This window comes from Poeciliopsis prolifica, unplaced genomic scaffold (genome assembly GCF_027474105.1).
Source record: "Poeciliopsis prolifica strain line A6 unplaced genomic scaffold, Auburn_PproV2 SCAFFOLD041, whole genome shotgun sequence".
Taxonomy (NCBI): Eukaryota; Metazoa; Chordata; class Actinopteri; order Cyprinodontiformes; family Poeciliidae; genus Poeciliopsis; species Poeciliopsis prolifica.
In genome coordinates, this window is record NW_026562416.1 from 2,127,322 (window position 1) to 2,151,824 (window position 24,503).

The 24,503-nt window shown below is 42.4% G+C and overlaps 1 protein-coding gene across 25 annotated transcripts in view; it reads left to right on the forward strand.

Annotated features, from left to right (window-relative positions):
- Positions 1 to 22,432, forward strand: part of macf1a (microtubule actin crosslinking factor 1a) — a 195,316-nt gene extending 172,884 nt beyond the window's left edge. For 9 of the 25 annotated variants that reach the window (XM_055055143.1, XM_055055150.1, XM_055055146.1 and 6 more), the window contains 31 exons: positions 695 to 920; positions 1,383 to 1,609; positions 1,688 to 1,810; positions 2,312 to 2,413; positions 2,494 to 2,595; positions 2,683 to 2,856; positions 3,564 to 3,719; positions 3,922 to 4,119; positions 4,210 to 4,338; positions 4,513 to 4,695; positions 4,781 to 4,936; positions 5,728 to 5,934; positions 6,643 to 6,762; positions 6,847 to 7,016; positions 7,626 to 7,785; positions 7,870 to 8,064; positions 8,321 to 8,593; positions 8,915 to 9,103; positions 9,196 to 9,307; positions 9,400 to 9,554; positions 10,198 to 10,360; positions 10,440 to 10,594; positions 10,676 to 10,750; positions 12,642 to 12,659; positions 13,396 to 13,513; positions 14,492 to 14,554; positions 15,666 to 15,698; positions 18,568 to 18,785; positions 19,822 to 19,944; positions 20,832 to 20,934; positions 21,478 to 22,432. In XM_055055143.1, the coding sequence (XP_054911118.1) occupies positions 695 to 920; positions 1,383 to 1,609; positions 1,688 to 1,810; positions 2,312 to 2,413; positions 2,494 to 2,595; positions 2,683 to 2,856; positions 3,564 to 3,719; positions 3,922 to 4,119; positions 4,210 to 4,338; positions 4,513 to 4,695; positions 4,781 to 4,936; positions 5,728 to 5,934; positions 6,643 to 6,762; positions 6,847 to 7,016; positions 7,626 to 7,785; positions 7,870 to 8,064; positions 8,321 to 8,593; positions 8,915 to 9,103; positions 9,196 to 9,307; positions 9,400 to 9,554; positions 10,198 to 10,360; positions 10,440 to 10,594; positions 10,676 to 10,750; positions 12,642 to 12,659; positions 13,396 to 13,513; positions 14,492 to 14,554; positions 15,666 to 15,698; positions 18,568 to 18,785; positions 19,822 to 19,944; positions 20,832 to 20,934; positions 21,478 to 21,725 (4,674 nt within the window). In that variant the 3' untranslated portion in view covers positions 21,726 to 22,432. The remainder of the gene's footprint in view (positions 1 to 694; positions 921 to 1,382; positions 1,610 to 1,687; positions 1,811 to 2,311; positions 2,414 to 2,493; positions 2,596 to 2,682; positions 2,857 to 3,563; positions 3,720 to 3,921; positions 4,120 to 4,209; positions 4,339 to 4,512; positions 4,696 to 4,780; positions 4,937 to 5,727; positions 5,935 to 6,642; positions 6,763 to 6,846; positions 7,017 to 7,625; positions 7,786 to 7,869; positions 8,065 to 8,320; positions 8,594 to 8,914; positions 9,104 to 9,195; positions 9,308 to 9,399; positions 9,555 to 10,197; positions 10,361 to 10,439; positions 10,595 to 10,675; positions 10,751 to 12,641; positions 12,660 to 13,395; positions 13,514 to 14,491; positions 14,555 to 15,665; positions 15,699 to 18,567; positions 18,786 to 19,821; positions 19,945 to 20,831; positions 20,935 to 21,477) is intronic. The other 16 variants (XM_055055151.1, XM_055055157.1, XM_055055158.1 and 13 more) reach the window with 7 other exon arrangements.
- The last annotated feature ends 2,071 nt before the right edge of the window (positions 22,433 to 24,503 follow it).

A 24,503-nucleotide genomic window follows, 5' to 3' on the forward strand; every position in this document is an offset into this window, starting at 1 on the left:
TGTTTTCCTGAGTTTTACTTTGTAATTATTTATTTTTCTTACATTCTTGAAAAAAAAATCAAGACTTAATGGTTTGTTTTGTGTAAAATATTCCCTCCAGTCTGTTTAGTCCCTTTCCCTGTTCTGTAGAGTTTAGCTTTGAAATGTTTAAAGTGACATATTGAGATATTTTTATTTAAAGGAACAGTGATTCCCAACCTCTTGCTTCAGCTGCACATGTATTGTTAAAAATCCACTTTCTGAATAAGTGATGATGGTAAATCAAACATTTAAACTGAAAAGCATTGGCAGCATCTTAAAGAGTTTGAATTAAACTAATATTCTGTGCAAAAATGTTGTCAAAGTGAGAAAAACTAGTAGATTTCCACATTTCAGTTCAGGAGTATTACATGTGTTAACATCAAAAATAAATATACATGCATATTTATTTGAAGTAAATCTGTTGATTTCTATTTTTATATCGTTAAATTAAAATGTAAATAAGGATAAAAGAAAATGAATTCAAATATCCTAATTTAAAAATAAATACATTTTAGAAAATTTCTTCTTTGAGAGCAAAGTAGAACCAAAATTCCTTGTTTTTGTTCAAAAACTGACAAAAATGTGGGAATCACTGTTTCCTGAATGATCCTCCTGCATTCAGATCAGGATTTCATCATGTCACTCAGACTCCGCTCCTCCTTTCTCCCCTCAGTTCCACGACAAGATGGATCCTCTGCTGGAGACTCTGGAGGCGGCGGTGCAGCGGCTCCGCCAGCCTCCGCCGGTCGCCGCCGAGGTGGAGAAGATCCGGGAGCAGCTGGCGGAGCACCGCGCTCAGGGGCTGGAGCTGGACAAGCTGCTGCCCAGCTTCTCCGCCCTCTGCTCCCGCGGCGAGGAGCTCATCAGCCGGGCGGCGCACGACGACCCGGCGGCTCAGGGTGAGACGCCGCGCTGCATCCGTCCGGTTTCACTTAAAGCTCAGGAAATTAGCGCTGAAATGACTGATCGTGAATAATCGACTAGTATCGTCCACTAAATTAGAAATTGATTCATCATTAACCAAAAAAAGACAATTTACTGCAGTAATTAAGCCAAAACTGTACAAAAAATATACATTTAGTATTAAAGATGAAAAAGTTTTCTTTGTAAATATGTTCAACCCAAAACTTCTCAAATGAACAAAGTGAAGTTTTTAGCTTCACTTTGGCTTATAGAGCAGATCTGTCCTATGCTGAGTAATAAGAAGTGGTTCAGTGAGAAATATGTATTATATTCCATTTTTTATCCATTTAATCATCAGAACAGTCTATTGATCATCAGAATAAATGATTAATCATCAGAATAATCGCGAGTTGCAGCCCTAGAAGGAGTAAAACTTGTTTTCTCCTTCCGTCCCGCAGCCGTTCGCTCCCGGCTCCTGCGTTTGCGCTCCCTTTGGGACGAGATCCGGCAGCGAGCCGAGGAGAGAGAGAGCAAGCTGAACGACGTCCTGGACCTCGCCGGGAAGTTCTGGGCCGACGTGGCGGCTCTACTGAGCACGCTCAGAGACTCCCAGGACATCGTGAGGGAGCTGGAGGACCCCGGGGTGGACCCGTCGCTCATCAAGCAGCAGATCGAAGCAGCCGAGGTTCAGAGGATGATCCTGGACTCTCTGCTGAGTCGCGCTTTATTGGTCGAAGCTTAAATTCCTGGTTGTGTTTCCCAGGCCATCAAGGCGGAGACGGACGGCCTGAGGGAAGAGCTGGAGTTCGTCCGGACGCTCGGGGCTGACCTCATCTTCGCCTGCGGAGAAACGGAGAAACCTGAAGTCAAGAAAACCATCGACGAGGTGAGAAAACTGGGAAGAAGATATTATCGTTCTCATTTCACCCTGACCAATCAGAAGCTTAGGTTGTGATTTAAACAGAATAATTCAAAAATCTTGATTAGGAAAAGAAAAATTAACAATTTAATTCAAAGAAAAAATAATAATTGAAAAAGAACTTAACATTTCAAAAAGATTAACAGTGTAAATAATAATAAAAATGGATTAAAAATGCTAAAATAAATTATTAAATCAATTTTTTAAAGAATAATGTTGGTGTTACAGAAAAATTAGGATATTTTGATTATCAGAGAAAAATTTCAGTTGTGGTGAAACTGCATTTTTAAAATAAATTTCTGTCAGAAATATTCCTGAGAATGTGAACCATCATCGTTGATATGCAGTTATTGATCCTTATTGTGTCTTGCATCCCATCATCTGGCAGCTCGGTGTGTCTGGTTGCCTTTTGGTGTCGGTTCAGAATATTCCCAGATTGATTCTCCATCCTGTCTGTGTTCCTGCCAGATGAATGCCGCCTGGGAGAGTCTGAACCGAACATGGAGGGAGAGGATGGAGCGGCTGGAGGAGGCCATGACCGCCTCGGTTCAGTACCAGGACGCCCTGCAGGTCCGCTCAGGCTCGCTATGGTTATGCTGCGGCGCTCAGATTCAGAGCTTATGTTACGCTGCATTTCTTTGTGTCTGCAGTCCATGTTCGACTACCTGGACAACGCCGTGATCAAGCTGTGCGACATGTCCACCGTCGGAACCGATCTGGGAACCGTCAAACAGCAGATAGAGGAGCTGAAGGTTCGTACGGCCTCCGCCTGATCAGAACCGCAGACGGTTTACGTCGTCAATCTGACCCGGTCGTTTATCGGTTCCCGCCCCGAGCAGCAGTACAAGGTGGACGTCTACCAGCAGCAGATTGACATGGAGAAGCTCTGCCACCAGGGGGAGCTGCTGCTGAAGAAAGTGTCGGACCAGACCGACCGGGACATGATCCAGGAGCCGCTGACAGAACTGCGACACCTCTGGGAGAATCTGGGAGATAAGATCACCCAAAGACAGGTAACGACGACGCCGTTCGATGGATTTATAGTAAGATAAGGAAGAAAATAGCAATTATTTTAGAAATCAGTTAAACTATCGCTTATGCTGACGATTAATCAGATAAAAAAATGGCAGTTTCTACAGATTCTGCAGGAAATAAAGGCTTCAAATATTTAATTCTGTATGATGAATCTGTCAGGGCTGCTACTAACAGCTATTTTCATCAATTAAGTTATTTTAGCGATTGATTGATTACTTGAATTTAAAGATTTGAATTTTCTGCAGATATTTTATCTGATCAATTAAGCCTTTTTATACAATATTAAAAATACATTAAAAATGTGAATAAATCAATAAATTTCTTTTGCATTATTTTTGTCTAAAATGCAATAACTGTTTTCCTTTAGAGAACGTTTGATCATTTGAAACAAAAGATGCATCTGCAGCTAAAAATCAATCAATCAATAGATTGTAGTGCTGATCTGGTGACTATTTCTGATGGTGATGAAGCTAAAACTGTTTAGATGGGACAGATTTACAGACAGTTTGTTTTTAATCTTAAATGCAAAATGTGTAAATAGTTTAACAATTTTGACTTAATTACTATAATTACAAAGCTTAGTGATTGATTGCTAGGGTAGTTGACAATTATTCCAAATATTGATGAATCAGATTAATCGCTTCAGTCCTAGGAAGAAGTTAATGTTACTGTTTTTTCTCCGCAGCACAAGCTGGAGGCAGCGCTGCTGGCTCTCGGTCAGTTCCAGCACGCTCTCTCTGAGCTGCAGGCCTGGCTGAGCCACACACACACCACTCTGGACACGCAGCGGCCCGTCAGCTCCGACCCCAAGGCCATCGAGATCGAGCTGGCCAAACACCACGTACGTCTGCAATCTGCGATGTCTTTAAAGGGACCTGCTATTCAAAACTCTTATATCTGGATTTACAGTGAAATGAGAAGACTGAAACCTCATCATCCAAGAATGATTCATGTTTTTTACAGCCTATTCTGACCTGTCACCTTTAAACTTCTGGAAGGTTACCGATTCAGATTATCCATGTTTAAATCTCCGTGTAACGCAGGTTTTACGTAACGACGTGCTGTCCCATCATTCCACGGTGGAGACCGTGAACAGCGCCGCCGCCGAGCTGCTGGAGTCCTCTCCGGGCGACGAGGCCAGCCACCTGCGGGATCAGCTGGACCAGCTCAACCGCAGCTGGGAGACTCTGCTGCTAAAAACCCAGGAGCGGCAGAAGCTCCTGGAGGCCGCCCTGCAGCAGGTACGCCCAGGCCACGTCCAGTGAAGTCACTCTGAGGATCGCAGATGTGAATAATCCAGACCTCCCCTTCTCCACACCGTCGCTCTGCAGGCCGAAGGTTTCCATGGGGAGCTGGAGGAGTTCCTGCAGTGGCTGAGGCGGACGGAGAGCCAGCTGTCTGCAGCCAAGCCGACCGGAGGCCTCCCAGAAACAGCCAGAGAGCAGCTGCAGCAGCACATGGTGAAGCAGAGTCGGATTTCACCACATGTCTCTGTGCAGACAGGGATGCTGTCTGCACAGAGACATGTGGTCCAAATCAAACTTTAATGAGCCTCATTGTTCCAAACGGATCAGTGTTCAGAAACGGCGTCGCTCACCTGAGGCAGGTGATCATCTCATTCGTGTCGTCTGCAGGAGCTCCAGGCTCAGCTGAACCAGCGGGCAGAACAGTACCACCACCTGCTGGATCAGGGAGAGTCCATGCTGCTGGCCCGCGGAGGAGAGGAAGCCGGACCCGGAACCACCCAGACCCAGCAGAACCTGGCCATGCTGCAGAACAAGTGGGCCAGCCTCAACACCAAGATGGACGACCGCAGGGTGAGTCTGAAGATTCAGCAGCTTTCATTTGGATTGTTGTTTCGGTTTCTGGATGGTTTTGACTTTAAGCTTTAAAAACTTTCAGGGGAAGCTGGAGGAAGCCGTTTCGTTGGCAACAGGTTTCCAGACGTCCCTCCAGGACACCATGAACTGGCTGACGCAGGCCGAACAGACCCTGAACATGGCCCAGCCCCCCAGCCTCATTCTGGACACTGTCCTCTTCCAGATCGATGAGCACAAGGTGAGCTGGACACAAATACTGATCAAATGGGTTTGGAATGTACGGAAGACTGAACATGCCCAAATCAGCAATGTGTATGTGCAACACAATCATTTTGTTCTGCATTATTTATTGTTTTTGCACTAAATAATGCACAATAAAAGATCCTCTGTGTATTTTGAATGTTTTCCTCTGATAGATACAGGCTGCATTTCTCTATTGTTCATCACTTGAGGTTTTCCCACATTAGACCACATTACGAATACTTTACAAAATATAAATTATATTTGTCTTTTGCAGTCATATCTAATCATACAGAAATCGGGGCAACCAGATGAAAGAAACAAAAGTCCAAGAGGAAGTCATTCTGAAGAGTTTTGAAGTCATATTTCAGTGTTTAAAGACTCTTTGTGGCCAATGTGTAGCACACGCAGAGTTTACAATTACAACTTTTAAATCTTGCCCCCATAATTTGACTTCAAAACTCTTAATTTCAACTTTCTTCAGGGTGTGAATATCACACCATGAAGTACCTGACTCTTCAGTACCTTATTTTAGATCGGTGAGAATTGCAGAAATTGCTAACATCTTAGTTAGCGCTGTTAGCATTCCTGGTTAGTTCTAGCCATTAGCTTTTTTTGGTTTGTGGAAATAAAAACAAAATAATGAAGTAAAAATGTTTAAAATAACACATATAGATTTATAGAACCTTTGAGATTTTATGTCCTGGACTTTGGCAGATATTTTGGTGATAATGTCATAAACTTGGTTTCAGACTCGGGGTTTATTGCGGTTCCTTTGTGTCCGTCCAGGTGTTTGTGAACGAGGTGAACACCCACAGAGAGCAGGTCCTGGCTCTGGAGAAAGCAGGCTCTCAGCTTCGCTTCGCCAGTCTGAAGCAGGATGTGGTTCTGATCAAGAATCTGCTGCTCAGCGTCCAGGCCCGCTGGGACAAGCTGGTCCAGAGGTCCCTGGACCGGGGCCGACACCTCGATGAGGCCCGCAAGCGAGCCAAGCAGGTAGCTTACCGACCCACGCAACAAAACGGAAAAAGATATGGAGGAACAAACAAAATCATTTCATTTTGTAACTTGAAATTACAAATTACAAAATGCTAATTCTGTTTTAGTTTAAAGGTTTTAGTTTGATTCTGTTTTAGTTTAAAGGTTTTAGTTTGATTCTGTTTTAGTTTAAAGGTTTTAGTTTGATTCTGTTTTAGTTTAAAGGTTTTAGTTTGATTCTGTTTTAGTTTAAAGGTTTTAGTTTAAAGGTTTTAGTTTGATTCTGTTTTAGTTTAAAGGTTTTAGTTTGATTCTGTTTTAGTTTAAAGGTTTTAGTTTGATTCTGTTATAGTTTAAAGGTTTTAGTTTGATTCTGTTTTAGTTTAAAGGTTTTAGTTTAAAGGTTTTAGTTTGATTCTGTTTTAGTTTAAAGGTTTTAGTTTGATTCTGTTTTAGTTTAAAGGTTTTAGTTTGATTCTGTTTTAGTTTAAAGGTTTTAGTTTGATTCTGTTTTAGTTTAAAGGTTTTAGTTTGATTCTGTTTTAGTTTGATTCTGTTTTAGTTTAAAGGTTTTAGTTTGATTCTGTTTTAGTTTAAAGGTTTTAGTTTGATTCTGTTTTAGTTTAAAGGTTTTAGTTTGATTCTGTTTTAGTTTAAAGGTTTTAGTTTGATTCTGTTTTAGTTTAAATTTCAGCGTTAGAACGTAAATACGAACTCTGCTCTCAGTTCCACGAGGCCTGGAGGAAGCTGACCGACTGGCTGGAGGAAGCCGAGAAAAGACTCGACTCGGAGGTGGAAATCTCCAACGAGCCGGACAAGATCAAAGTTCAGTTGACCAAACACAAGGTACCACAGAGAGAAACCCGATCCAAACCCGTTTCAGCTCCAGATCTCTGCTCACCCTGAAATCTGCTTTTCTCCCTCAATCAGGAGTTTCAGAAAGCGCTGGGATCCAAGCAGCCGGTTTACGACACCACGGTGAGGTCAGGGAAGGCCATGAGGGACAAAGCTCAGCTGCCTGCTGACCAGCAGAAACTGGACCACCTGGTGGGGGAAGTCCGGGACAAGTGGGACACCGTCTGTGGGAAGAGCGTTGAAAGGTACGGAGGACAGAGTGTGACAGAATGAGACAAATAATCTGTGAAAAGGTCGACTTCCTCCCTGAGCTACTACTGATGTCTGAGGAAATGCACCAAAATCAAAGCCAGTGGGAGATGCTTAATGGTGTCAATCACCCTCATGTACTCAATGCTAAATGTGCTAATGTTGGAGAAACAATTTACCATTACAGGAAAATCATTTTACCAACGTGGCCATTTGATAAGTAAAAAAAAATCATTATTGCACTTTTTTTTTTTTTCATCTCTTTCTGCCAAAACAGGATCAAAACTCTTCAGTTTGGTTCTTTGGTCTCAACCAACCTTTTTTTTTGAGATGTAATTATTCACTTATTATTCCTGTTACTTTATTTATTATAACAGGAATTTAGAATATCTCCCAGTTCCAAGAGGGGAGAAGGGATGAGTAGCACCAGATGGAGGGTGATTGACAGCACTAAGACCCGCCTCCTGGTTCTGATTGGTTGTGTGTTGTATGACATGATTATCTGTCTCATAACATACATGTTATCAACAAATGTTTTTTACATAAGTAGCATTTTCCAAGTGGAACTAAAAGTCACTAAATTTGAGTTTTTCTGGTGTTTCCAGGCAGCACAAGCTGGAGGAGGCTCTGCTGTTCTCAGGTCAGTTCGCCGAAGCGCTTCAGGCTTTAGTGGACTGGCTGTACCGGGTTGAGCCTCAGCTGGCTGAAGACCAGCCGGTCCACGGTGACATGGACCTGGTGTCCAACCTCATGGACGCACACAAGGTGGGTCGGGATGCTGACGCAGAAACCGGCTCCTCCTTCCTCTTTTAGAGCAGAGATTAACGCAGGTATGATCTACGCTTCCAGGTTTTCCAGAAAGAACTGGGCAAGCGGACCGGCAGCGTTCAGGCTCTGAAGCGGTCAGCCCGGGACCTGATGGAGACCGGCCGGGACGACACGGCCTGGGTCAAAGTTCAGCTGCAGGAGCTCAGCAACCGCTGGGACACAGTGTGCGCTCTGTCCGTCACCAAGCAGACCCGCCTGCAGCAGGCGCTCAAACAGGTGCGGGATGTTTAAATGCAGATTATAATCCCTGCATCAGGGCTGTACAAACGTTTTATTGCATGGGTCAAAAATGAAAATTAAATAATTTCAAGAAAATGAAATCTAAGGTTCCTTCTGGTTTAGTATAATTAATTAGTACAGTGAATAATCTGAGTAAAAGTTTGAATCATTTGACAGCACAGCTATAAATATTAGCAAAAGATGGCAGAAAAAATGTAAGAAACAGATGATTTTCATTTTTGTGACCCGTCAGGCTGAGGAGTTCCGCACTGCGGTGCAGATGCTGCTGGAGTGGCTGTCAGAGGCGGAGCAGACGCTCCGCTTCCGCGGCGTTCTCCCCGAAGAGGCCGAGACGCTGCAGGCGCTGCTGCACACGCACCGCGACTTCATGGGAACGGTGGAGGAGAAGAGGGCCGACGTGAACAAGGCCGCCGGCATGGGAGAGGGCATCCTGACCGTGTGTCACCCCGACTCCATCACCACCATCAAACACTGGATCACCATCATCAGGGCGCGCTTCGAGGAGGTGAGTGAGCGCCTGGTTTTATGATTTAAAACAATGAGGCTCGAGTCTGGTTGGAATGGGACTGAAACGATTAATCAATTATTCAATTAATCGTCAGTAATTGATTTATTGTTAACTCAAAAATGCCCATATCCTGAAAAACAGATACAGAGTAAAAAGCAGTCCAAAATTGTACAAAAACTTTACATTTTGCATTTAAACTTACCTTGAAAAGCCCAAACAAACCCTGCATTTTTAATCCGATTAATCATCAGAATATTTGATTAGTCGATTCCTAAAGTCATTAGAGTCAGGATAAGGCGATGCGTCTTTGCTGTACAGGTGCTGACGTGGGCCAAACAGCACGAGCAGCGGCTGGAGACGGCTCTGACGGAGGTGCTCAACAACGCCAACCTGCTGGAGGAGCTGCTGTCGTGGTTACAGTGGGCCGAGACCACGCTGGTCCAGAGGGACACGGAGCCTCTTCCTCAGGACATCCCACAGCTGAAAACGCTGATCACGGAGCACCAGGTGAGTCCGCGGAGACGCGGCTGGACCTCCAGGAAGTGGAAGTGGAGGTTTCCTGTTTGGGTTAAAGCCCCTCTGCTGTTTCTGCGTTCCAGACGTTCATGGAGGAAATGACCCGGAAGCAGCCAGACGTGGACAAAGTGACGAAAAGCTACAAAAGGAAACCAGCGGAGCCTCCCAGCAGCCTGGCGGAGAGGAGAGGAGCTCGTATGTCACCAAGCTAAAGCTATCGATTAACTGAATTATTGCGAGACCTCCATGGTTTCTGATTCCAGTTAAACCTTCTGCTTCCTGTCCAGGTAAACACCAGCACCAGCAGCAGCAGCAGCCCAGCATGCAGCTGTCGGGGGGAAACCCGCGCCTCAACCAGCTCTGTGCGCGCTGGCAGCAGGTGTGGCTGCTGGCTCTGGACCGCCAGCGGAAACTCAACGACGCTCTGGACCGCCAGGAGGAGGTGACGCCTTTTCATTTAAACCATGAACCACCTGAACTCAGATGGATTCATTATAAAGTGAACTGGACTGGAACCCTCTGAGGTTTTGGTGCAAATAGTTAAAGAGCCTTTTTGTTAGAGAGAAAAGCTGATAATCCCGAGTTTCCTCCTGCAGAATTAGATGGGAGGATTCATCACTTTCTGCACCAACTTCCCAAAATAACTTAAATCCTTTTCAGAAGGAGAAATATAAAAAAGAGGATCTATTCCAGATCTGACACTGCCCCCTACTGGATGCAGGTGGTAACAAACAAGAGCTGAGCTCATTTTGGACCCAACAAGGATAAATTAATAACGGCTCAATCAGAAAAAACTATTAACCAAAATGGAAATTATTGCCCTAATTTTAATTTATTGTGTTATTTATTGATTTATTGTAACATGCTTTTTGATTGTTTATTGATTTCATAAATATAAAAACAGAAAAAGAATCAAAAATATTTTTTAAACAATTTTAAACTGATTAATGAAATATTTGGAGGATTTGAAGCTCACAGCTGGATCTATAGAAAAATAATTCAAACTGATCAGTCATGTCTTTTTTTAGTTCAATAAACAGTTCTTTTGATTTCTGATACAAGTAAAATATTTGATCCATTCGCAGCTCAAAGAATTCGCCAACTTTGACTTTGACGTGTGGAGGAAGAAGTACATGCGCTGGATGAACCACAAGAAATCCCGCGTCATGGATTTCTTCCGACGCATCGACAAGGACCAAGACGGAAAAATCACGCGACAGGAGTTCATCGACGGCATCCTGGCCTCCAGTACGTTCCTCCAGTTCAGTTTCCGCTTCCACTTACCAAATATAAAGGAGTAAAAAAACATGAAAATGCTGTTTCCCAGAATTCCCCACCAGTAAGCTGGAGATGTCGGCCGTGGCGGACATCTTTGATCGAGACGGAGACGGTTACATCGACTACTACGAGTTCGTGGCGGCGCTTCACCCCAACAAGGACGCCTACAGGCCGACCACCGACGCCGACAAGATAGAGGACGAGGTATCGGCGAGGCGGCAGGAGAAACGCGGCGGGATGCAGACGAGGAGCGCGGCTGAACCGGGTCTGTTTGTGTCGCTGCAGGTGACCCGCCAGGTGGCACAGTGTAAGTGCGCCAAGCGGTTCCAGGTGGAGCAGATCGGAGAAAACAAGTACAGGGTGAGTCTCTGGGTCCGGTTCGGTCCGGATTCAGGATTACATCAACATAAAGAACCAGAGTCCAACAGAATTTACAAGAAAACGCAAATAAATGTAGTTAATTTAAAGGTGATGAAAGGTCAGAAGGTCACAGAATCTAACAGTGACAGAACAGAAAACGATCTGATTAAACCACAAAAACATTTTACTGGGATTTTATTGGACTGACCAAATTAAAGAAATTGTATTCTTAACCATTTTACTCTGATGCCCCTAAATAAAACCAGTCCTGCTCAAAAAGGCAGCAACAAATAAACAGAAAGTTACAATGAATAAAAAAATGACAAGATATAAAAAATCCTGTCATTGAATCGAATCAAGAACTTTTAGTTTGGATGTAAAAGCACCAAACGAGACGTTCAATCAGTCTGAAAGCTTTGCAGCGTTTTCCTGTTACGTTTTTTTATTTGTTTGGGGCTAAAAGTTCCAGTAAAATCCCAATAAAAAGGATTAAAGTTAGAAGGTTTTATGTGACATAAAATATTAGGTTTTTTTTGTCTCTTTTACTCCAGTAATTTTGTTTTTTACCTGTTTGTTTACTTTCTCAGAATAAAAGGGGCAGATATTATAAAATATTTTTATTCTTCCTGCTCCCTTTCATTTTATCGATTTCTATATTTCCTCTACTATATGTAATTGTTTTCGTTTTCAGTGAAATATCAAACTAAAGACTAACCTGTAACAACAGTTTCACTGCGTTCAGACTAAAAACGACACGTTGATCTGCATCTTCTTTACGTAACTGTTGGATCTGTTGCCTCACGCTCTCGCTGGACGTTGATGAGGGAGACGGTTAAATTAACAATAATCTCTCACTGCGTTGCTCACCTGTTTGTTTCCCACATCATGTTGGATTTGTAGGTGTTGGTCTCACCTGTATCCACATTTCAGTCACATCTCTGCAGGACTCTGCCGTCACCTGACCGTTAATCTGTGAACACGCAGCACAAACGCAGCACAAACGCAGCACAGAAACGCTGCAGGCTTCTGGGTGCAGGGCGGCTAAACACTGAGGAAAACTAAAACTTCAGTTTTCATAAAATCAGGACTGGGCAATAACTCAGTTTTAACAATTAAATTTTTGGTTTTTGAAGAATTCATTTTTTGGAAAATCTGGATTTATTTTTTTTCATGTATTTTTTGATTTCACAGTGAAATCGTCTCGCCGTGGCGGCCATCTTTTTTAACTAGCGTGACGCAACTAGCAGAATTACTGAATCCATATGTTGAAAATATGTTCTTTTATCTTTTAGGAAAGAAATCCAGGAATCTTTATTAAAATCGGATGTTAGTTTTTATTTAAATGTTATTTTTAAAACGTGTCGCCCAGCCCTGCATGAAATCTGATGGTTTATTTTGCATCTAAATATCAGAAAGTTAATAAAAGTTTGTGACTTTTAAGTGAGTAACAATGATCATCTTGAAATACATTTTCTCTAAATTGATATATTTGCAGAATTTTATTTTTTATTAATATAAATAATTTTATGGTAAATTAGAGCAGCGCTCTTCGTCAGGAGTCGGCGTGTCTCTGTGCTGCAGCCATTAACTCCTCCTCATCCTCATTTTCAGCTTCATCTCCTGGATCTTCATCACAACATTTTTCTCCATCATCATCCTCAGGGTGATGAAGTCCGGCGTCCTGCAGACGGACGCCGGACTAACTAACGTTTCTCTGCCTGCGAGTTTGTTTCCCTCGTCGTTGTCGTGCATTCACGTTTCACTAACTTCCAGCTGGAGCTGCAGTTCAGGAAGATGTTTTTATCCTGTGATAAATGTTTCATTGTCGTTCTGTTTCTTCCCCCCCTGCCCTCGTCTTCCTCTGCTCCGTTTCCTGCCGGACTTTTTCTAGTTCTTCCTCGGAAACCAGGTAAAGTTTCAGCCGCTGGCGGGAGGGACGGGCGGAAGCTGCTTCCATGTTTTCCACACAGGGAAACAATAATTCAATAATTGATTAGTTATGATTGATCTGATTAACTGTTTCAGCCCTAACATTCAATTCCTGCAAGGAAAAACTTTATATTGTAAGAGAAAGACTTTCAGTATTCAGGATGGAGAACAAACTAAAATGTTCCCCATCATCCCTAGGGGGCTCTAAACTTCTGCCACTAAAATTTTTCCCCAGTCAGAGTTAAAAATGAGAAGAATAAAGAGAGAAGCAGCAGCGCTCCTTTGTGGCTGTGCAACGTGGAAGCAGCTCTCGCCGTCCGCTTGTGTTCATGCTGTGATTTGTTTGACTAATTGCACAATGCGAGGCGAGTGACAGCGACACGGCTGAAGTGCTAATTAGTGGTTGGGTGAAAATATGGCGTGCTGGAGCTGGGAGCTGCTTGGAGAGACGTCCAGAGGAATCCTCCTGTGCTGGTTTTGCTTGAAAATGAGCTTCGCTGGGTGAATTTTAAAACAATAAAACTTTTCCGGGTCCATAAATTAAGGTTGATGCTTTGATTAGAGTGGCTGAGAATCGGTGCATGTGTTTTTCTCTGAGATTGCATGACTAGATCCAGTTTTGGTTTGTGGGTTTCTGTGTTGGATCCTGAATAAATCCGTTACCAGTCCAGCTGACTGGGTTTTCCCTCTCCTGTTTCCTCTCTGAACCTCCTCAGTTCGGCGACTCCCAGCAGCTGCGTCTGGTCAGGATTCTGCGCAGCACCGTGATGGTGAGAGTCGGCGGCGGCTGGATGGCTCTGGACGAGTTCCTGGTCAAGAACGATCCGTGCAGAGGTGAGTTCTGCTCGAACCCGGACGGGACTTCCACCATCCTGTTTCACGTTTACCTGCAAGAACCTGACTGGTTCTGGATCTTTACCAACTTCAGGCTAAAAGCTGTTAGTTTTTTGATGCATTTTCTGACTGAACAGCAGCAGAAAGTGTCTGATGGAGTGAAGATGGATGCAGGAAAGGAACAGAAAGTGAATTTTTCTGTTCCTTTGGTCACATTTGCTGGATTTTCTAAACATTTTTAGACTCTAGATGAAATATTCTGCTTTACAATCTGTTAAATTCAGATTAGGTTCAAAACGATTAATCAAATTAATTGTGATTAATTGAAATAATTGTCAACTAATTCAGTAATTAATAAGTTGATTTAGTAATTAATAGTTGACTGCAGTATATTGATTCAAAAAAAGCAATTGCTGAAATAACAATACACTCAGTGCAGTAATTAAGCCAAAACTGTACAAAGTTTTTGTATTTTGCATTTAAGATAAAAAAAAAAACAGGACTCAAGTGACAAAGGTTTAGCTTCACTTTGTTCAAATTCTTTAATAATTTATAAATGTGTTAAATATCTTTAGTTATCCAGTGAGGAATCAGGTGCGTCTCTGTTCAGTTCACAGTTGTTGGTTTTTATATGATCATAGAACCGTTTTGTCTGGACTGTCATGTCTCCGGCTGAATATTTGAACCAGTCAGGCTCTTGGATTCATGGTCACACATTGAAGCTCTGAAATGACTTCATGTTGTCCAGCCGTCTGTCAGCAGGTGACGCAGTGAAGATCTGATCATCTGTTCCCGTCGGAGCAATGTCTCCTGGTTCCCATCCTCTCCGTTTGAAGTTTTATTTCCATGTACTCAGACTCTTCCCTCTGTCTCTCTCTCCATACTTTATTAAATGATAGTACTGCATGATGCATGGTCCTCAGTTTCTCTTCCTCTCCTCCTTCCATTCTCCCTCCCTTTTTTTCTCTCTTTCCTCAGTGAAACATCCAGGACTTAAGATCCTCCGCTCCGATTCCAGTAGCTCCATCTCATCTCGTATAGGTTGGATTTCTCTCACATTTTCTCTCAGCTGCGTGTTTCTTTTTGTTTCATTTTTACCTGGACAGTCCCACCCAGGTGTCTTCCTTTTATATCTCTCATCGCATCATCCATGCCTCTTTTCTTGTTGCTTATTGTGATCTCTAGACTAATGTAATGTCTTCCCGGTTGTTCTGTTTCCCCCCTGCTTGGAAAAGCTCTGAAATCTTTGAATGTTGCCATTTTTTGGGGCGACAGAAGCTCGTCTGGATCCTTTCGTGTATCTAAAGTGTTTTTTTTTTATACAACATTTTCAAGAAGTATCACCTCTGCACTGCAAAAACATAAAATCTGACAGGGTGTCTTTGGTCTAGTTTCTAGAGCAAATATCTCAAAACACTTGAAATGCAACGGATCTCATTTAAAAGTAACTTTTCAGTGCAATGTAAGAGCTTGGCTTAAGTTAATAATTCTTTAATATTGGTGAAAAAAGTGAAATAATCTGCCAGCATTTACCAAATATGTTAGCTTGCACTACCACGACGGCTAACATTCACTTAATCCATGCAGGACACCAGTAACTTTGGTTAAGAAGTCAAAATTAGCTAAAAAGCTAATGCTAGCTTAATGCTATTAGCATTGTGTTGCGTTAAAGCTGACATGTTGGATGACATTAGTTTGGTCTATTCCACCGGTGAAATGATCTGCCAGTGGAACAAGACGACGTTTGAACAGATGTGCAGATAAACAACCCAACATTTTAGAAAAGACGTTACATTCTGGAGGTTTTTGAAACCAAAGAAACTTATTTACTTGTTGCCACCATTTTTTTTTAAAGTAGTTGGGCTGTTTTTAGAAGCAGGTGAGACCCAAATGGAGAAATAAAAACATGCAAAATGTGAATTTTGGATAAGAGGTTCCTTTTAAAAAAGCTCCTATATTTTGCTGAAATATTACTTTAAACTTAGTTTTGTTTTATTTCGAGTGTGCTAAGATACTTCCATTAGAAACAAGACAAATTTACTTGGTAAGATGTTGTGTTTTTGCAGTGTGTGTGTGTTTGTAGTGTGTTCAAAACTTTCTTCATCCCACCTCAAGCATGCAGTTATTTCACATTGTTTCTTGTGTCTCTCAGTGACAGTCACTCCTGGCTATTTCTGCTGCCGAGGTATCTACACTTTCCTCTCTGTCCTTCGCACCTTTTCATGATAACTGCATCTGTCCGTCCAGCTGTCGTCCTCCATCGTTAACATCAGCTGTCTCTCGTGTGTTTGTGTTAGGGGTGGGAAGCAGCGGTTACTCCGCGTTACGATGAATGACAAAGCAATAATATGATAGTTGCTAGTTTCTTCATAAAATCTCCCTGCAAAAAGCAGAAAGGTACCAAAAATGTGCCTTATTGTACAGATTAAGCATCGTCTCCAGATTATTGCCCCACCCCTACTCCATGTTTGTGTGTCGTTTCTAAATGTTTCTGTGCACAGATGTTGCCTTCAGTCTTGTCTCTGTGCCACATGTTTGCCTCATGCTTTCTTCACTCACAACCAGAGCAGGACCTGGCCAAGCCCTGGTCTTCTAACGCCATCTCTGAGCGATGGTTAGTAACGACTGTAAACTCAGTCTAATGTGAAAACTGCTGATTTGTTTTAGCCTGAGGAGGTGCAGTGCTTTTCTGCAGGTCATTTTACAGAAAGCACAAACGGCTTCATAACTGTAAATTCAGTAGTTATCGACGGTTAATGGGTGAACTGTCATTGAAGTAGAAAGGGGCGGAGCCTACGACCCGGGCGTGGCCAGGCTGGGTTTCTAACAGCGCTTGCTTCCAGAGCGGCTCCTTTAAATGTGATTGCTGGTTGGTGGGAGACAGAATTACAGGGTGCACCTGGCTGGCTGGCTTCATGTGGGGACATGATTGCAGGCTGCACCCGTCTGAACTGACCGGCCGATGGCTCAGGACGACGGCCGTCCAAGCTCATTTTATTTCCTCTCATTTAGCTTCGATCTCCCTCCTCACTGTCTCTCTGTGTCTGGCTTCCCCGGGCTTCTTTGTCATCTGCCGGCGCGGCTGCACCACTTTCCGTCCAAGAATGCTGCCTGACTTTAAGACGAAGGGAGAAACCCTGAACAAGCGTGACCAGCCTACAGTAAATATTTACGCTCACGCGGTGCAAACACAGAGGAGCTGGGAGGAACATACCAATTAATCAGAGAGGAAGCTACGCAATGAAAGTGCTGCCATCATTCAGGAAACTTAGGATTTTCATTTATGTCAGAAAAGTGGAGATGCTCTCAAGGTCTAATTACATTCAGAGTTCACATCAACATCTGTTCAAGTGATTTATTGTTGGAGCAAAACCAAACTCTTGGTTTATCTCAGCTGAAATAAACAGTCAGGAGCTTCATCGTAAGTCGATGTTTGTTTTCTGCGTAAAAGAAACTAATTCTGATCTCAACTTCATCATAAGTTTTTACCAATTCCTCCAAGAAGTTGCATTAATCAAAACTATTCATGCAACTAATTCAGTCATCATTTGCTAATTTTAGGACATGCAAATTTTTCTGTCTTAACGTTTTAGTTTCACTCGGCTGAATTTTAACCAATCGCCGATGAATAATTTAACTTCCTGTAAAAGCTGAACACAAAACGAAGGCATGTGACACTAAACAGCAACATTTCTTAAATAAACATTCTGAGATTTTCTGCAGGATTTGCTCATATTGTGTAAACAGTTCACTTTAACTTGAATGACAAATATTGAATTATTTATACTTTTTCTTCAGGACATTATTTTATTTCTATTAGAGGAACTTGAAAATGTTATTTTCTCTGTAAATATTTAAAATGTTAAAGTTCTGTCTTTTAGGGAAGATTTTATATGCAGCAATTTCAGCTTTTTTGCAAGACTGCAATGATTAATCGTGTTTTATCAATTATTAAAATAATCATCAACTAATTTAATAATCGATTAACTGGAGAAAAAACTTCTTTGTAAATAATTCACCCAGAACTCCTCATGTAGCATTTTTAGCTTCACCTTTTGTAATCCAGGTATTAGTCAGTTAATCCACAAATTGATCACCAGATCAGCTCCAGACTGGAAGAACGGCCTGAACTTTTCACAGGTTCGAAGTTTTTTTTGTTTGGTTTTTTAGCAAATGCATTTTTTGCGAGAAATTATTAAACGTTAGAATATGCCACTTTCTTTCATCTGATTAGTCAATAATCATCAGAATAATTGATAGAATAATAAATTACCAACATAATTGGTTGTTGCAACCCGACTTTTTTAAGACCAGGTTATGGCAATATTAAAACTTTAAAAAATTGCAATTTTGACATTAATGTTTTCAAAACGTGCAGCAAAGTCAATCGATTTCTGCTGCAGCAATCACAAAAAACACGGCAACGTTTTAGGACTGTATTGTATATATATGAGTAGTTAAGATTTCTCCACAAAGTTTGTTTCCCTGACGGATGGGGGAGAGTAGGAGGAAGTATGTGAGACCGTGGTGAGGTGTGCGGCCTGAGAGACAGAAGGATTATGATGTTTGCAGATGATATTGTGATGCAACAGTGACTGCAGAAGGGAAGGAGAAAGAGCAAGTAGGATGGAGACGAGTGTTTCTATATGTTCTGTGATGAATAGAAGACAGTAGGTGGCGCTGGAGAGGTTCAGGTTTTCCTTTTCAAAGCTTAAGAAGCAACAATAACTGTCTTCACGGCTGGTTGGCTTTTGTTTTGAATATTGAATTAATTCTCTTTCCTTTGCACTTGCACAACTTCACTTTCCTCCTCACAACCTTTAACCTCATGACCTCCTGACCTTTCCACTGCTCCAAACACGCTCTCTGCTCATGCGCACTCAAATGAAACACGCGCCGACTGTGATGTCTGCAGCCAAGGAAGCACCGACTCTCCCTCCCTCACTCTGCTCGCTGCCTCTGCTGCCCCCTGCTGGAGGAACAAAGATAAACCAAAAACAACACAAAACCTGACGGTTTCTTTCTGCTCTCTCTGTGTTCGTCTCTGTCTGCAGCTCGGGGTCGCACCAACCTGGAGCTGAGGGAGAAGTTCATCCTTCCTGAAGGAGCGTCTCAGGGCCTGGCCGCGTTCCGCTCTCGGGGTCGACGCTCCAAACCGGGCTCACGCAACGCTTCGCCAACCCGTTCATCGTCCTCGGCTTCCCACAGCGGCGCCTCGCTCCCGTCAGCTCCCTCCACACCTGCCACACCGACGGCTTCGGCTTCATCAAGGGTACGATTTTCTGCCTTATGACCGCGAAATCAGGTCATCCTGAGTCACGTCTTAAATTCACACATCTAAATTTAAGGCCTCAAGATTAAAAAATCATTTAAAAAGGTAAGTTAGCCTCAAATTCGTTAATTATAGGTCTTAAATTTTGTCTTAACTGCTTGATCTCACATTTTATGCATTTTTTCTTGCGGGACTTTTGTGACTTCTTCATTGCGCTCTGACTCAAGACGCTAGTGCACGAACTTTCCCATCCTAGGTAGCCTGGCCTAGCTTGTTTGGGTTTTTTGGGGGTTTTTTTTTGCACATATCACTGGAAAGTATCACCAGTTGGTTGGACAAAGTTGCAGAGATATAGGTCTGAAATTTACTTCATAATGTCTTGAAAAGCTTTAAAACGTCTTAAATTTGAGTTGGTGAAACCCTGTAAATGCGCTGCATCGTGAGAAAGCAAGAAAAATGTGAGATGTTTTTAAAAGTGAGATGTTTTATTTGCTGGCCATTTTTATTAGTTTTGTCATCAACAACGGGGTTTTTTGATAATTTTTTCTTGGGAAAGCTCTAATACTCTGTTATATTTTAATTTACTTTTTAATTTCTGTGATGGTTTTTTAGTTGAGTAAAAATCGTTGGTTCCCACATTAGTTCTGCCTTGAGTCCAGGTTTTGGCCCTGCCTGCAGGTGGCTCTGTGTGTATTTTATGTTACATGTTTATCGTCATCCTCTTGTTGAAATCACCACATCTTGACTGTGAAGTTTTATGTTTGTTCTTTGTGTTTTTTCTGTTGTTGTTTTTTTTTTTTTGCCTTCTCTCCTGTTTTCAACCCTGCTAACATCCCATCAAAAAAAAAAAAACCTTCCTGCATCGTCTGGTTCTGTTTGATTTAAAAAAAAAAATTATAACCATTTCTGCTGAACTGCTCTTACACAACAACACCCTGCGCTGCCCTCCAAACCTCCTCTTCCATAACCCGCTCCCTCCTCTTCCTCCTACGCTGCTTGGCTCTGCTCCCTCCTTTCCTTCCCTTCCTCCCTTCAGTCCTCCCTCACTCACTCGCGTGACTATGCCAAGCCATGGCTTGCACACAGTAAAACTCCAACGCCATCCAAGTGCCACTACTGCCCAGACTTCGGTCACAACCACAGCGCTCCTGGGCACGAGGTAACGCACTCACCTCCAACCTACCCACTCGCCTCCCCACCCTGACCTCCGACCCCTGACCCTTCTGAGCGAGCTAATGCACTAACATTGCAGCTACAAAGAAATAATAGGTTAAAAATTAAATCAAGGAATTAAAGTAGTCTGATTTTGTTGTTTGTTGAAAGAAACAAATAGATGTGGTTCTACTCATTATGAAAGCTTGGTTATACAAACACAATTAAGAAAATTATGTTCATAACATTTTTACCCTGATTAAAAGTAAATAGTTTTGACAGGCCAGATTTGTATCATTCATGAATTGCAGTTTGGGGCCACACAAAATCACTCCAAGGGCCACCAATGGCCCCTGCGCCGCACTTTGGACACCCCAGCTTCAAAGGCTTGAAAGTAAATCCTAAATCCTGCAGCATAAATAGAAAAACAGCTTTTATTGTTTATTATTTAGAAATTGGGGAAAATTGATTTAGGCATTAAATAACCTGAGCAGCTTAACAAATTGGTCTCATAATGTCCCTGACATGATGCAGTTTAGGAAAATTTGTTTTGTAAATTTTGTTTGTTGGTTTTTTTCTCAAACAAAAATTGGAAATTAAAAATAATAATTTAAAAAAAATCTGAATAATTTTATTAGCCACTTCACTATTTAAATGCCTCAATAACTTACATTATTTTTCATAAATATTTGTCTAGTTTTCATGTAGTAAATAAATTAAACACCTTCCACTGTTCGACTGTAGCTTTGTGTTGAAGTGTAACTGTTTTTGTGTTCGTGTTTTAGACGTGTCCGTGTTGTCACATGTTTTTGTTTCCATGTCAAAATGTTGCCCCAGTTTCAAAATGGCTGCTCTGTCAGCTAACCGTGACGTCATTCCTGTGTTGTCCTGCAGGGGGCGGCGTCTGGCTCCAAACTGAAGAGGCCGACCTTCCACTCGAGTCGAGGATCGCTGACCGGAGAGAACGGAGGAACGGCGCACAGCAGCAAACGCACAGGTGAGTTCACTGAAAAAAATCACAAAATTTGACAAAGTATTTTATACAGTTTCCAGTGCATTTATCTTACTGCACTTAAAATAAGACAGAAGTAACTGAAAAGTAACTGTTCAGCAAGATGCAGGAGCCTGTTTTAGGTCAATAATTCCTTAATATTTGTTTTGAAAAATATTAGTAGATTATTTCACTTCTAAAGTGATAAAGGGATCCACCTTATGCCGAGCGCCCAAAGCAACTGGCTTTGGATGCAAATGCAGGTTTTCTTCCATTGGCTTTCTATGCACAATGAACACATAAAGCATTTTGGGTTCTCTGTTCAAGTTTAGAATTTTTAGCCAAACTCTTTTTTTGTTTCCTTTTTATGGATGAACTAATCCTTTTTACAAATATTAAGGAGTTGTTTTATGTTCTTATGTTTTGCTGCAAAGTTAATTTTGTCTTATTTCAAGTGTACTAAACTATTTGCACGAGAAACTCGACCAAAAATGCTCGGTTTACTGGGTTTCAGTTCCGCGTCGGCTAACGGCTCACTCTCTCCATCAGATCCAAAGCGAGGGGCGGCGCCGGCCAGCGGTCCGACCAGCCGCGCCGGCAGCAGAGCAGGCAGCCGGGCCAGCAGTCGCCGGGGCAGCGATGCCTCCGACGCCTCGGAGCTTCAGGACGCTCGCTCCGTCTGCTCCGATACTTCAGACACGCCGAGGCGGCCCGGCAGCGCCGCTAAACCCTCAAAGATCCCAACTATATCGAAGAAGGCTCCCAGCCCCAAGACGCCAGGCTCTGCGAAGAAGTAAACCGGCTGCAACCGGTGTTCTTGTTCTTATCCTTCATCCAGACGGCTGGTGTGAAAATCCTGCACTATAAGTGATGTTTTTCCGGGGAATGAAGGAGATGGCGATCCAAGTAAATCTCCCTCTCGCTCCTTCCCAAGTCTTGAAGACATGCACAAGAGAAGAGGGTCTCTGGACCAGAATCCGAGGGGTCAGCGAAAACTTTTCCCCCTTTAAGACCCTGGTTTGCCTTCCAGTCTCCTCTTCTCAAACGTGATGCTGCCTTACTATATGTTACACACATTGTCGTGATCAGATGTCCAGCTTTCTAACTGACAGACGCACACTTGGACCCGTAGAGCGCGGCGCAGCACGGATCGGGGCACGCTGCCAACGCCGCAGCTACACAAACAGAAAAAGAATTGTGGGAGAATTATTTTTACTTGTGGTCCAGATGCCTCAAGGATGCGTCAACAGAGAAAATATGCAACGACTGCCATGTCTGTCGCTTGGCGAGAAAACCGTCATCTCAGCAGCGGCGGAGCTGAGGAAACGCTGTCTGACGCACACACACACACACACTTCTTGTGAGGATCGGTGGAGGTGGTGACTCCGCCCAACCGCTGGAACGCTCCCATCAGCCCCAGCGTGCATTTCAGCAAAGGGCGGTGCGGTTTCTTTTTCTCCTTTTTTACACAAAAATCACAAGCTAGCAATAGAAAGGACTATTTTTACGGGACACTCGACAACACAGCATCGCACACTAATTCTCTGCCGCTGTGTTGCCCTTAGTGACCCGCTGCACACACACACACACACTTGCGTTGTGTGTGTGTCTGTTACAGGAAGCAGCAGAGGTCATTGACTTGAGTCACTGTATGCAAAATTTTACTTTGCAAATGTTTTCTGATTAATTTATAAACCAGTTGGACTTTTTTGTTGTTTAGCTTGAAAGACAGATTTATTTATTTTCAGTTTTTTGTCATATCACCATCGGCAGAGAGTGATTTAGTATTATGGTTAAAGAAATTATGAATTTTTTGTACCGAGAAGATGCCCACTCTGCTCTTGTTTTTTTGACATGGTTTGTGTGTAAAAGCGTGTTTCTACTCTACTATTGTGACATGACATTACTCATTGGGGCGCCCTCTAGTGGCAGCCTTGTTAAATTTTCTTTATCGCTAACAGCTACATTTCCTGACCAAAGGGGTTTGTTTGCCCTTCGTGTGTAGAGATGAACCACAGATTTGAATGACGACGTCTCTTCTTCTAGGATTTTTTTCAAATGTCCTGTTGCTGACAGGGCCGCGTTGTCTAAGTGTTTTCTCAAATTAAGAGATGAAGTTTATGGAAACTAATGAAATAACATCAAGAAGACATCTTAAGGCTGATTTTTATTTATTTATTGTCTCTCTGAGGGGGAGTGATGGGGAAACGATTCCTCCACCTTTTCGATGCTGCAGTCCTCTCAGTGTGATGAAGTCAACATGGAGGGAGGAGGGGGTGTTACAGGGAGTCACTTGTGTAAAATTAAACAATAAACTAAAATTATAAACTTTTTTCTGTTTTTGTATTAAAAAAGTATGCTTGCAATAAAACTGCCTCTCACCTTGTTTTTTTTTCTTTGATTCAACTCTCATCAAACTGTTTGAGTTTTAGAAGTTCAAGTCCTGAAGATAAAAATCTAATGTGGCAACAAAATGTCTGCACTAATGAACACGTTCAAAACTGTTCTTATAATTGGTCCAATTCACAAACAATTTAGTCCACCTGCAGTCCAGTAATGGGTTTATAAACGATTTGGAAGAGGTTTGCATGTGTGGACTGGATAACAGAAGACCACTGACACAAAGTGACATAATCAGACAGTTGCTGGAGCTTCCTACAGTCCAACTTCAAGCACATTAGACAGCATGACCAGCTCTTTAAGTTTTGGGCTTATTCTCTGCATGGTGCCCAATGGTTCCCACATCAGGCCCCTGTAACCTATGTCAAACTCCAAGTACCAGTATGAGAATAACTAAAAAACACAAATACTGGAGACTCCTTTTAAAAACGCCAATTTTAAGTCTCCAAGGGCCAGAACTAGTATCTCCAGTCTTATCCGGGGAAAAAAGGGACAATTCTGGATCTTCTGCTTTGTGAACAGCAGCCAATAGCAGGTCAGCAAGCATTGTGTAAGGTATTTAATTTTTCTATGATGGGTTTTTCTATCAATTGTTTTAATGTAAAAAATAATCCATGAATACAGAACCAGGAATAGACCCAGTAATTCTGTTAAACGTGTTGACAGCTGCCTGGTAACATGCCACTTTCTGGTGCCCATTTTGAATGAGTCCCAAGTGTTTTATTAGAATTATTAAGTTGGGGACTTTTCCTTGGTGCAAAATGGGTTTTAGATATTACAACAAAGTTTTTAAAATTGGACTTGGAAGCTATAAACATATTAACTGAGTAAAGAGCAACATTATGCTGAAAGTGCTGCCTGAAATCTTGCGGGGGAAAATGTATCCAGTTCCGTTCTCAGTATATAAGAACGTGGACGTGTTTACAGTCAACATTCCCTAAACCGTTCATTGTAAGCAATATATACATGGTTAGATAACATTGAAAGTATTTAGGTATATGTAGTATTAAGAGACAAATGTTTTTAAAATGTCTAATCTTTGGACCCCCCCTCCAAAATCTCATAATGGTTCGTTCCACGAATGGAAGCTCTCTTACGTCGTCCTCGGCGTTTTGAAAGCTCGAAAATGACGACTTTCAGGTTTGGATTTATCTCTCTGCTTGTTCAGAAATTAT